This window comes from Heptranchias perlo, chromosome 19 (assembly GCF_035084215.1).
Source record: "Heptranchias perlo isolate sHepPer1 chromosome 19, sHepPer1.hap1, whole genome shotgun sequence".
Lineage (NCBI taxonomy): Eukaryota > Metazoa > Chordata > Chondrichthyes > Hexanchiformes > Hexanchidae > Heptranchias > Heptranchias perlo.
The window spans coordinates 50,794,970-50,806,997 of NC_090343.1; the positions used below are offsets into that span (position 1 = coordinate 50,794,970).

The 12,028-nt window shown below is 45.4% G+C and overlaps 1 protein-coding gene across 1 annotated transcript in view; it reads right to left on the minus strand.

The window, feature by feature from the left end:
* The window catches only part of LOC137335386 (tRNA selenocysteine 1-associated protein 1-like), a 59,703-nt gene extending 47,982 nt beyond the window's left edge, over nucleotides 1-11,721 (minus strand). Inside the window, exons 1-2 of the mRNA XM_068000734.1 lie at nucleotides 11,528-11,721; nucleotides 2,027-2,124 (exon numbers count right to left, since the gene is read on the minus strand). Of these exons, the coding sequence (XP_067856835.1) occupies nucleotides 2,027-2,124; nucleotides 11,528-11,551 (122 nt within the window). The 5' untranslated portion in view covers nucleotides 11,552-11,721. The remainder of the gene's footprint in view (nucleotides 1-2,026; nucleotides 2,125-11,527) is intronic.
* Nucleotides 11,722-12,028: the final 307 nt, after the last annotated feature.

The window sequence follows — 12,028 nt, forward strand, 5'->3', positions numbered from 1 at the left end:
GATCCCATCCTTATCTTTACCCTGTTAAGTTATTTTAAAACATTGAATAAATATTTTAACAAATCCCACATCCTCCAATCCGCACATCAGGCTCCGCCAATCTGTCGGTCTGAGTTTGTACCGGGCCTGCGGGAGACCGTGCACCGAGGTTCTCTGCTGATGCACTGGAGGCCTTGGTGCAAGAAGTGGACAGAAGGAGGGGCATCCTATATCCGCAGGGGGGGGGGGGGGGGGGAGGGGGAGGGGCAAGAGGCCCTCCAGACCACGAGCATGGATGCAGTGCAGGAAGAAGTTCAATGATTTGACACGAGTGGTCAAGGTCAGTGAGGTCAACTGTCAAGTGGCGTCTCCTACCAACTGCACCACTAGTCGCATCCACTGCTCCACACACTACACCCCCATCACCCACATACCAACAAACTCTTTCAATCAGATACTTCCTCTCACCCTCACACATTACCACTGTTGCAAGCCGCATACCCACAACTCACAGGCCATACATGCTGGCAGCTATTCAACCATGGCAGGCACATCACCCAAACGTCTTGCAGGACACTCACCAACACAGGTCCCACCTTCTTGCAGGAGAAGGTGGCACCTAACGAGAGTCAGCAAGTGGCTGTGTCTCCATGGAACATGAACCTGCTGTCCTCTCTCAGGAAGACAGCATTCCTGTCCCAACCCTGCCACTCTGCCAGTGCCCTTGCTGTTGCCGGTTAGCTGGCCAGCCCACTCCCTGTAGAGTATTGAAACTTTATTATAGGAACAGGAATAGGTCATTTAGCCCCTCGAGCCTGTTCCGCCATTCAATGGGATCATGGCTGATCTGTGACCTAACTCCATATACCCGCCTTAACCCCATGTCCCTTAATACCTTTGGTTAACAAAAATCTATAAATTTCAGGAGACCTCCAAAAACAGATACAAATGCATTAGCAGCCAGAAGCAATAATCCAGCAACTAACCTGTAAATCCTGCATGATCCTGCATGATCCCTTCAAATAGCGCTGGTACGGGGGTCCTCCATGCTTTTTACCACCTGTTCGTGGTTAAGAAGCTCGACACCATCCAAGATAAAGCAACCCGCTTGATTGGCACCCCATCCACCACCCTAAACATTCACTCCCTTCACCACCGGCGCACTGTGGCTGCAGTGTGCACCATCCACAGGATGCACTGCAGCAACTCGCCAAGGCTTCTTCGACAGCACCTCCCAAACCCGCGACCTCTACCACCTAGAAGGACAAGGGCAGCAGGCGCATGGGAACAACACCACCTGCACGTTCCCCTCCAAGTCACACACCATCCCGACTTGGAAATATATCGCCGTTCCTTCATTGTCGCTGGGTCAAAGTCCTGGAACTCCCTTCCTAACAGCACTTTGGGAGAACCGTCACCACACGGACTGCAGCGGTTCAAGAAGGCTGCTCACCACCACCTTCTCAAGGGCAATTAAGGATGGGCAATAAATGCCGGCCTTGCCAGCGACGCCCACATCCCGTGAACGAATTTTAAAAAAATTGAGTTCCAAAATTGCATGTGTCCCTTTAAATCAGCGAACCACACTGATATACCGCACATTCTTCCTACTTTACATGCTGCCAGCGTTCGTTACCTGCGTGTGCGCAAACGCCTTTACCAATATGGTGTCCGTCGCACGTCACACCAGAAAAGTGTGTGCCTGCATTTCGAACGCTATTTTTGGTGCTTAGGAGTCTGCATAGCGCCTACATAACAGGCGCTGCACGGCCCAATTTGGTCCCCTACATCCCTGTATATTTTCAGAGTCTGTGTTGCTGACAGACAAATCCAGCATTATCCCGGACAACAATCTCAATATCATTCTTTGCTATACCATGAGCCTCGTAAAAGTCTTATCGAAAACTAAAAATCTGTCAGAGAAATTCCAGCACTTTCTACACGGAAGACAATCCCATCAATGTGGGTGTTACCAGGGAACAGAATACATTAGTGTAAATCTGTACGTACACTCGGCTGTGTAACACTGAATAAGAAGTGCCGTTACCCAGTAATTCTGTTTCGAATGATTTTCACGCCAACCACTTTTTGTCCCATTGCGGAAAAGGCTTCTTTGATGAAGTCAACATCCATATAGGGCTCCAACTGAAACGAGACGAGGAGATACAATTATACAACAAACCCATGACGGAGACATTCAAACTAAACTTTCAAAGCAATGGACAGATTGTTTAGTGATAGGTGCTCAGACGGTCAAAGATTTCCTTTCTTATTTTAAAAAACCTTTTATATTGCTCAATCTTACGCTCATCAACATAATGAATACCAGTGATCACTTCAAGGCATCCAGGCACTCCTAGATCATGTACCGCATGGGTTAGATGTAAAACGAAGCTTGGGTTGCTCTGTCCCAGAAATCAAGTTCAGCTTCTACCTTAGACAGGTGCCTCTTACTGCACCATTTCACACAGTGGCCATTCCGTGACCTTCACTGGGAGACTGCCAACTTGGTGCTGGTTGTTGCCAGTTTAGGGGCAGTTTGCTGCTGTGTGACCTGGATTGTCACGGCCCAAACTCATTCCAGGGGGAAGGGTGGTATAGTTGCCCAGCACTCAATAACTAGCAGATTCTTCAGCCCTCCTCTCTTTACTCTAAGGAATTTTGACAGGGGAATTTTTAAAGTTTTTTTTTAAGATGCAGGAAGAAACAACCAGAGAGCATGAGCTATTTCTACTTTCGCTGGTTCGGTCTCGGGAATTTGATCTGTTATCGTTCCTGCTGGTGGAAGCAAACGGAAACACATGGTGAGGGGTGGGGTTCAGCAGGAGGAGTCTGCCTCAGGACTGACCCTCAGCCAGGGGAACAAAAAGGGTCATACAGACAAACATCAATGTTGGAGAGAAGGAAATAATAACAGGGAGAAAGAACGGGTTAAAGTGGAGAGAGACATATACAGAGAGAAGCAAATGACAGGAGCAAAAGAGAAGGGAGGAATCTTCATTGAGGGATAGAGAGAAGAAAGCCAATATTTTGTTTCCTTTACAAAGGAACTTCTGAGCTCAATTCACTTATAGCAGGACCTCCTACAGATAAACCTCATCTGATCAGGGTGGACCAGCTTGAGAATTGCAGTGTTCAGGAGGGTTAACAGTATCTTAGTAAAGATTTTACACTCACAGTTCAACAGTGATATTGGGCTATTCTTCAGGAGTGAGATCAATACATCTTTTCCAGACAAACCAGTCTCAGTAATACACTGGGAACATACTTGAAGAAGGGGAGCCAATTCAGGAAAGAACTTCTAGCCGTCAGCTGGCAATCCAACCGGGCCCAACGGCCTGAGTAGATTCCAGAGAAGCCCAGAAGGCCTTCTGTAGAGCTGTGACCTTTCCAGAGAGATGTACTGGAGGTCCATTGGGTCCTCGTACTTTACTCTTGCCCTCAGCCATTGGCTGTCACCAGTGCTTCTCCTGTTGTTTTGACGGAAGCAACAACACTGTCCACTAACCGTCTGCTGACTGAGACACGGAGCGGGGAAAGAGAATCAATGTGTTTATACTATTACTGGGTCCGTCTTGGACTAGTCTTCTGCTTTCCTGCTTTTAACCATCTCCTGTTCTCCACTTCACTGGTCATTCTATTTCATTTTCTGTGTCCGTGGTTCTGATTTCCTCCCTTCCCCCTCTTCTGCTCCTTTTTGAATTCTGTTTCTCTGTAATATCTTCCAGTCCTGAGGAATGATCCATTCCCAAAACCCCTTGCCTGTTGTCTCCACAGCTGCTCCCTAACCTGCTGAGTGCCTCCAGCTTCTTGTGTTTGTTTCAGATTTCCAGCATCAGCAATATTTTGTTTATTTTTTCTGCATTCTTAGGTGGAGCAGGTCTACTTTCTATCTTTCTTCATCCCTCACTAGTTTTTTGAATATTTTCTCTGCACATTTAACGCTGAGATTCCCTCTCTGCACATTTAACGCTAAACATACAAATTAACATCAGGAGTAGGCCATTCGGCCCCTCGAGCCTGCTCTGCCATTTGATGATCATGGCTGATCTGATTGTGACCTCAACCCTACTTTCCCGTCTACCTACTATGACCTTTGACTCCCTTGTTAATCAGGAATCTATCTAACTCAACCTTAAAAATATTCAATGACCCGGCCTCCACCGCTCTCTGGGGAAGGGAGTTCCACAGACTCACGACTCTCTGAGAGAAAAAAATTCTCCTCATCTCCGTCTTAAATGGGAGACCCCTTATTTTTAAACTGTGTCCCCTAATTCTAGTCTGTCCCACAAGGGGAAACATCTCAGCATCTACCCCTTCAAGCCCCCTCAGGATCTTATATGTTTCAATAAGATCACCTCTCATTCTTCTAAACTCCAGTGTATACAGGCCCAACTTGTCCAACCTTTCCTCATAAGATAATCCCCTCATCCCAGGAATCAGTCGAATGAACCTTCTCTGAACCGCCTCTAAAGCAATTATGTCCTTTCTTAAATAAGGAGACCAAAACTGCACACAGTATTCTAGATGTGGTCTCACCAATGCCCTGTACAACTGTAGCAAAATAGCTCTACTTTTATATTCCATTCCCCCTGCAATAAATGACAACATTCCATTTGCCTTCCTAATCACTTGCTGTACCTGCCTACTAACTTTTTGTGATTCATGTACTAGGACACCCAGACCCCTCTGTACCTCAGAGTTCTGCAATCTCCCTCCATTTAAATAATATACTGCTTTTCTATTCCTCCTGCCAAAGTGGACAAGTTCACATTTTCCCACATTATATTCCATCTGCCAAATTTTTGCCCACTCACTTAACCTATCTATATCCCTTTGCAGACTCCTTATGTCCTCTTCACAACTTACTTTCCTACCTACCTTTGTGTCATCAGAAAATTTAGCAACCATACATTCGGTCCCTTCATCCAAGTCATTGATATAGATTGTAAATAGTTGAGGCCCCAGCACTGATCCCTGTGGCACTCCACTCGTTACATCTTGCCAACCTGAAAATGACTCATTTATGCCGACTCCATGTTTCCTGTTAGTTAACCAGTCCTTTATCCATACTAATATGTTACCCCCTACACCATGAGCTCTTATTTTGTGTAGTAGCCTTTTATGTGGCCCCTTGTCAAAAGCCTTCTGGAAATCCAAGTACACCACATCCACAGGATCCCCTTTATCCACGTTGCTTGTTACTTCCTCAAAGAACTCTAATAAATTAGTCAAACACGATTTCCCTTTCACAAAGCCGTGTTGACTCTGCCTAATTGCTAAGAGATTTTCTAAGTGCCCTGCTATAACCTCCTTAATAATAGATTCTAGCATTTTCCCTATGACAGATGTTAAGCTAACTGGCCTGTAGTTTCCTGCTTTCTGTCTCCCTCCTTTCTTGAATAGAGGAGTTACATTTGCTATTTTCCAATCTGATGGGACCCTTCTAGAATCTGGGGAATTTTGGAAAATTAATACCAATGCATCTACTATCTCTGCAGCCACTTATTTTAAGACCCGAGGATGAAGTCCGTCAGGACCTGGGGACTTGTCAGCTTTTAGTTCTAATAATTTTTTCAGAACCCTTTCCCTGGTGATTGTCAATGTTTTAAGTTCCTCCCTCCCTTTCACCTCTTGATTCACAATTATTTCTGTCATGTTATTTGTATCCTCTACAGTGAAGACGGATGCAAAATATCTGTTCAATTCATCGCCATTTCCTTATTCTCCATTAATTAATTCCCCAGACTCTCTCTCTAGAGGACCAACACTCACTTTTCTTACTCTTTTCCTTTTTAAATACCTGTAGAAACTCTTACTTTCTGTTTTTATATTTCTAGCTAGCATTCTCTTGTACTCTAATTTCTCCCTCATTATTCTTTTAGTCATTCTTTCACTCCACTTGCCTGGATGAGTGCAGCTCCAACAACACTCAAGAAGCTCGATACCATCCAGGACAAAGCAGCCCACTTGATTGGCACCCCATCCACCACCCTAAACATTCACTCCCTTCACCACCGGCGCACAGTGGCTGCAGTGTGGACCATCCACAGGATGCACTGCAGCAACTCGCCAAGGCTTCTTCGACAGCACCTCCCATACCCGCGACCTCTACCACCTAGAAGGACAAGGGCAGCAGGTACATTGGAACAACACCACCTGCACGTTCCCCTCCAAGTCACACACCATCCCGACTTGGAAATATATCGCTGTTCCTTCTTCGTCACTGGGTCAAAATCCTGGAACTCCCTTCCTAACAGCACTGTGGGAGAACCTTCACCACACGGACTGCAGCGGTTCAAGGAGGTGGCTCACCACCACCTTCTCAAGGACAATTAGGGATGGGCAATAAATGCTGGCCTCGCCAGCGAAGCCCACATCCCATTTTTATATTCTGCCCATATTTCTGACCTGCCACTAATCTTTGTGGAATTGTATGCTTTTTCTTTCAATTTGATACTATCTTTAACTTCCTTAGTTAGCCACTGATGGTACGTCCTTCCCCTAGAGTCTTTCTTTCTCACTGGAATGTATCTTTGCGTGTTATGAAATATCTCATTAAATGTCTGCCACTGCATCTCTACTGACATATCCCTTAACCTAATTTCCCAGTTCACTTTAGCCAGCTCTGTCTTCATACCCTCATAATTGCCCTTATTTAAGTTTAAAACACTAGTCTTAGACTCACTCTTCTCTCCCTCAAACTGAATTTGAAATTCAATCATATTGTGATCACTGCTACCAAGAGGCTCCTTTACAATGAGGTCATTAATTAATCCTGTCTCATTAACCATTACCAGATCTAGAATAGCCTGCTCTCTGGTTGGCTCTAGAACGTGCTGCTCTAAGAAACTGTCCCGAAAGCACTCGATGAACTCATCTTCCAGGCTACCTTTACCAATCAGATTCTTCCAATCTATATGGAGATTAAAATCACCCATGATTATCGCTGTTCCTTTCTCACAAGCCCCCATTATTTCTTCCTGTATACCCTGTCCTACAGTGTGGTTACTGTAAGGGGGACTATAAACTACTCCCACAAGTGACTTCTTGCCTTCAGCATTTCTTATCTCTACCCAAACTGATTCCACATCTTGGTCTTTAGAACTAAGGTCATTTCTCTATTATACTCATGTCATCCTTAATTAACAGAGCTACCCCTCCACCTTTTCCTAGTTTCCTGTCCTTCCGAAATGTCAAGTACCCTTGAATATTCAGGTTCCAGGCTTTGTCATCTTGCAGCCATGTCTCTGTAATGGCTCTCAGATCGTACATATTTAATTCTATTTGAGCTGTGAATTCATCCATTTTGTTACGTTTGTACATATGTTCGTATTTAGTGCTAATACTCCCTCCCTGTACCTTTAGTGCTGATATTCCCTCTCTGTACCTTTAGTGATGATATTCCCTCTCTGTACCTTTCGTGCTGATATTCCCTCTCTGTACGTTTAGTGCTGATATTCCCTCTCTGTACCTTTAGTGCTGATATTCCATCTCTGTACCTTTAGTGCTGATATTCCCTCTCTGTACCTTTAGTGCTGATATTCCCTCTCTGTACCTTTAGTGCTGATATTCCCCCTCTGTACGTTTAGTGCTGATATTCCCCCTCTGTACCTTGAGTGCTGATATTCCCCCTCTGTACCTTTAGTGCTGATATTCCCTCTCTGTACCTTTAGTGCTGATATTCCCTCTCTGTACCTTTAGTGCTGATATTCCCTCTCTGTACCTTTAGTGCTGATATTCCCTCTCTGTACCTTTAGTGCTGATATTCCCTCTCTGTACCTTTAGTGCTGATATTCCCTCTCTGTACCTTTAGTGCTGATATTCCCTCTCTGTAACTTTAGTGCTGATATTCCCTCTCTGTACCTTTAGTGCTGATATTCCCTCTCTGTACCTTTAGTGCTGATATTCCCTCTCTGTACCTTTAGTGCTGATATTCCCTCTCTGTACCTTTAGTGCTGATATTCCCTCTCTGTACCTTTAGTGCTGATATTCCCTCTCTGTACCTTTAGTGCTGATATTCCCTCTCTGTACCTTTAGTGCTGATATTCCCTCTCTGTACCTTTAGTGCTGATATTCCCTCTCTGTACCTTTAGTGCTGATATTCCCTCTCTGTACCTTTAGTGCTGATATTCCCTCTCTGTACCTTTAGTGCTGATATTCCCTCTCTGTACCTTTAGTGCTGATATTCCCTCTCTGTACCTTTAGTGCTGATATTCCCTCTCTGTACCTTTAGTGCTGATATTCCCTCTCTGTACCTTTAGTGCTGATATTCCCTCTCTGTACCTTTAGTGCTGATATTCCCTCTCTGTACCTTTAGTGCTGATATTCCCTCTCTGTACCTTTAGTGCTGATATTCCCTCTCTGTACCTTTAGTGCTGATATTCCCTCTCTGTACCTTTAGTGCTGATATTCCCTCTCTGTACCTTTAGTGCTGATATTCCATCTCTGTACCTTTAGTGCTGATATTCCCTCTCTGTACCTTTAGTGCTGATATTCCCTCTCTGTACCTTTAGTGCTGATATTCCCTCTCTGTACCTTTAGTGCTGATATTCCCTCTCTGTACCTTTAGTGCTGATATTCCCTCTCTGTACCTTTAGTGCTGATATTCCCTCTCTGTACCTTTAGTGATGATATTCCCTCTCTGTACCTTTAGTGATGATATTCCCTCTCTGTACCTTTAGTGATGATATTCCCTCTCTGTACCTTTAGTGATGATATTCCCTCTCTGCACCTTTAGTGATGATATTCCCTCTCTGCACCTTTAGTGATGATATTCCCTCTCTGTACCTTTCGTGCTGATATTCCCTCTCTGTACCTTTCGTGCTGATATTCCCTCTCTGTACGTTTAGTGCTGATATTCCATCTCTGAACCTTTCGTGCTGATATTCCCTCTCTGTACCTTTAGTGCTGATATTCCCTCTCTGTACGTTTAGTGCTGATATTCCCCCTCTGTACGTTTAGTGCTGATATTCCCCCTCTGTACCTTGAGTGCTGATATTCCCTCTCTGTACCTTGAGTGCTGATATTCCCTCTCTGTACCTTTAGTGCTGATATTCCCTCTCTGTACCTTTAGTGCTGATATTCCCTCTCTGTACCTTTAGTGCTGATATTCCCTCTCTGTACCTTGAGTGCTGATATTCCCTCTCTGTACCTTGAGTGCTGATATTCCCTCTCTGTACCTTTAGTGCTGAAATTCCCTCTCTGTACCTTTAGTGCTGATATTCCCTCTCTGTACCTTTAGTGCTGATATTCCCTCTCTGTACCTTTAGTGCTGATATTCCCTCTCTGTACCTTTAGTGCTGATATTCCCTCTCTGTACCTTTAGTGCTGATATTCCCTCTCTGTACCTTTAGTGCTGATATTCCCTCTCTGTACCTTTAGTGCTGAAATTCCCTCTCTGTACCTTTAGTGCTGATATTCCCTCTCTGTACCTTTAGTGCTGATATTCCCTCTCTGTACCTTTAGTGCTGATATTCCCTCTCTGTACCTTTAGTGCTGATATTCCCTCTCTGTACCTTTAGTGCTGATATTCCCTCTCTGTACCTTTAGTGCTGATATTCCCTCTCTGTACCTTTAGTGCTGATATTCCCTCTCTGTACCTTTAGTGCTGATATTCCCTCTCTGTACCTTTAGTGCTGATATTCCCTCTCTGTACCTTTAGTGCTGATATTCCCTCTCTGTACCTTTAGTGCTGAAATTCCCTCTCTGTACCTTTAGTGCTGATATTCCCTCTCTGTACCTTTAGTGCTGATATTCCCTCTCTGTACCTTTAGTGCTGATATTCCCTCTCTGTACCTTTAGTGCTGATATTCCCTCTCTGTACCTTTCGTGCTGATATTCCCTCTCTGTACCTTTAGTGATGATATTCCCTCTCTGTACCTTTAGTGATGATATTCCCTCTCTGTACCTTTAGTGCTGAAATTCCCTCTCTGTACCTTTAGTGCTGATATTCCCTCTCTGTACCTTTAGTGCTGATATTCCCTCTCTGTACCTTTAGTGATGATATTCCCTCTCTGTACCTTTAGTGCTGAAATTCCCTCTCTGTACCTTTAGTGCTGATATTCCCTCTCTGTACCTTTAGTGCTGATATTCCCTCTCTGTACCTTTAGTGATGATATTCCCTCTCTGTACCTTTAGTGCTGATATTCCCTCTCTGTACCTTTAGTGCTGATATTCCCTCTCTGTACCTTTAGTGCTGATATTCCCTCTCTGTACCTTTAGTGATGATATTCCCTCTCTGTACCTTTAGTGCTGATATTCCCCCTCTGTACCTTTAGTGCTGATATTCCCTCTCTGTACCTTGAGTGCTGATATTCCCTCTCTGTACCTTTAGTGCTGATATTCCCTCTCTGCACCTTTAGTGCTGATATTCCCTCTCTGTACCTTTAGTGCTGATATTCCCTCTCTGTACCTTTAGTGCTGATATTCCCTCTCTGTACCTTTCGTGCTGATATTCCCTCTCTGTACCTTTAGTGATGATATTCCCTCTCTGTACCTTTAGTGATGATATTCCCTCTCTGTACCTTTAGTGCTGAAATTCCCTCTCTGTACCTTTAGTGCTGATATTCCCTCTCTGTACCTTTAGTGCTGATATTCCCTCTCTGTACCTTTAGTGATGATATTCCCTCTCTGTACCTTTAGTGCTGAAATTCCCTCTCTGTACCTTTAGTGCTGATATTCCCTCTCTGTACCTTTAGTGCTGATATTCCCTCTCTGTACCTTTAGTGATGATATTCCCTCTCTGTACCTTTAGTGCTGATATTCCCTCTCTGTACCTTTAGTGCTGATATTCCCTCTCTGTACCTTTAGTGCTGATATTCCCTCTCTGTACCTTTAGTGATGATATTCCCTCTCTGTACCTTTAGTGCTGATATTCCCCCTCTGTACCTTTAGTGATGATATTCCCTCTCTGTACCTTTAGTGCTGATATTCCCTCTCTGTACCTTTAGTGCTGATATTCCCTCTCTGTACCTTTAGTGCTGATATTCCCCCTCTGTACCTTTAGTGATGATATTCCCTCTCTGTACCTTTAGTGCTGATATTCCCCCTCTGTACCTTTAGTGCTGATATTCCCTCTCTGTACCTTGAGTGCTGATATTCCCTCTCTGTACCTTTAGTGCTGATATTCCCTCTCTGTACCTTTAGTGCTGATATTCCCTCTCTGTACCTTTAGTGCTGATATTCCCCCTCTGTACCTTTAGTGATGATATTCCCTCTCTGTACCTTTAGTGCTGATATTCCCTCTCTGTACCTTTAGTGCTGATATTCCCTCTCTGTACCTTTAGTGCTGATATTCCCCCTCTGTACCTTTAGTGATGATATTCCCTCTCTGTACCTTTAGTGCTGATATTCCCCCTCTGTACCTTTAGTGCTGATATTCCCTCTCTGTACCTTGAGTGCTGATATTCCCTCTCTGTACCTTTAGTGCTGATATTCCCTCTCTGTACCTTTAGTGCTGATATTCCCTCTCTGTACCTTTAGTGCTGATATTCCCTCCCTGTACCTTTAGTGCAATCTCCATGTGTTGATATTTTCTGATACTCACGTCTCCCATCCACAAAATGGCCATCGTGCGGGCAGAGCCGGCAGGCGGGAGGCGGGAGGCGGGAGCCGGTTCGAGCCTGGATCCGTGGCGGGAGCCGGGGACGGGCTGGGGGAGCAGGCGGACAGCCCGGCTCCCTGGACCTGTGACCAGGCGAGTGACCGCCCAGTCCGACACATCATCCGGCGGCGCCGCAAGTACTTCAAGCCCCCAGTCGCGTGTCAGTGACGTATCGACCGAGGTCAATCGAAAGAGAACGGCGATAATCCCCGTCAGGGAACCGGGGACAGGCCGGGGATCGGGGACAGGGAACAGGCCGGGGATCGGGGACAGGGAACAGGCCGGGGATCGATCGGGGACAGGGAACAGGCCGGGGATCGGGGACAGGGAACAGGCCGGGGATCGGGGACAGGCCGGGGATCGATCGGGGACAGGGAACAGGCCGGGGATCGGGGACAGGGAACAGGCCGGGGATCGATCGGGGACAGGCCGGGGATCGATCGG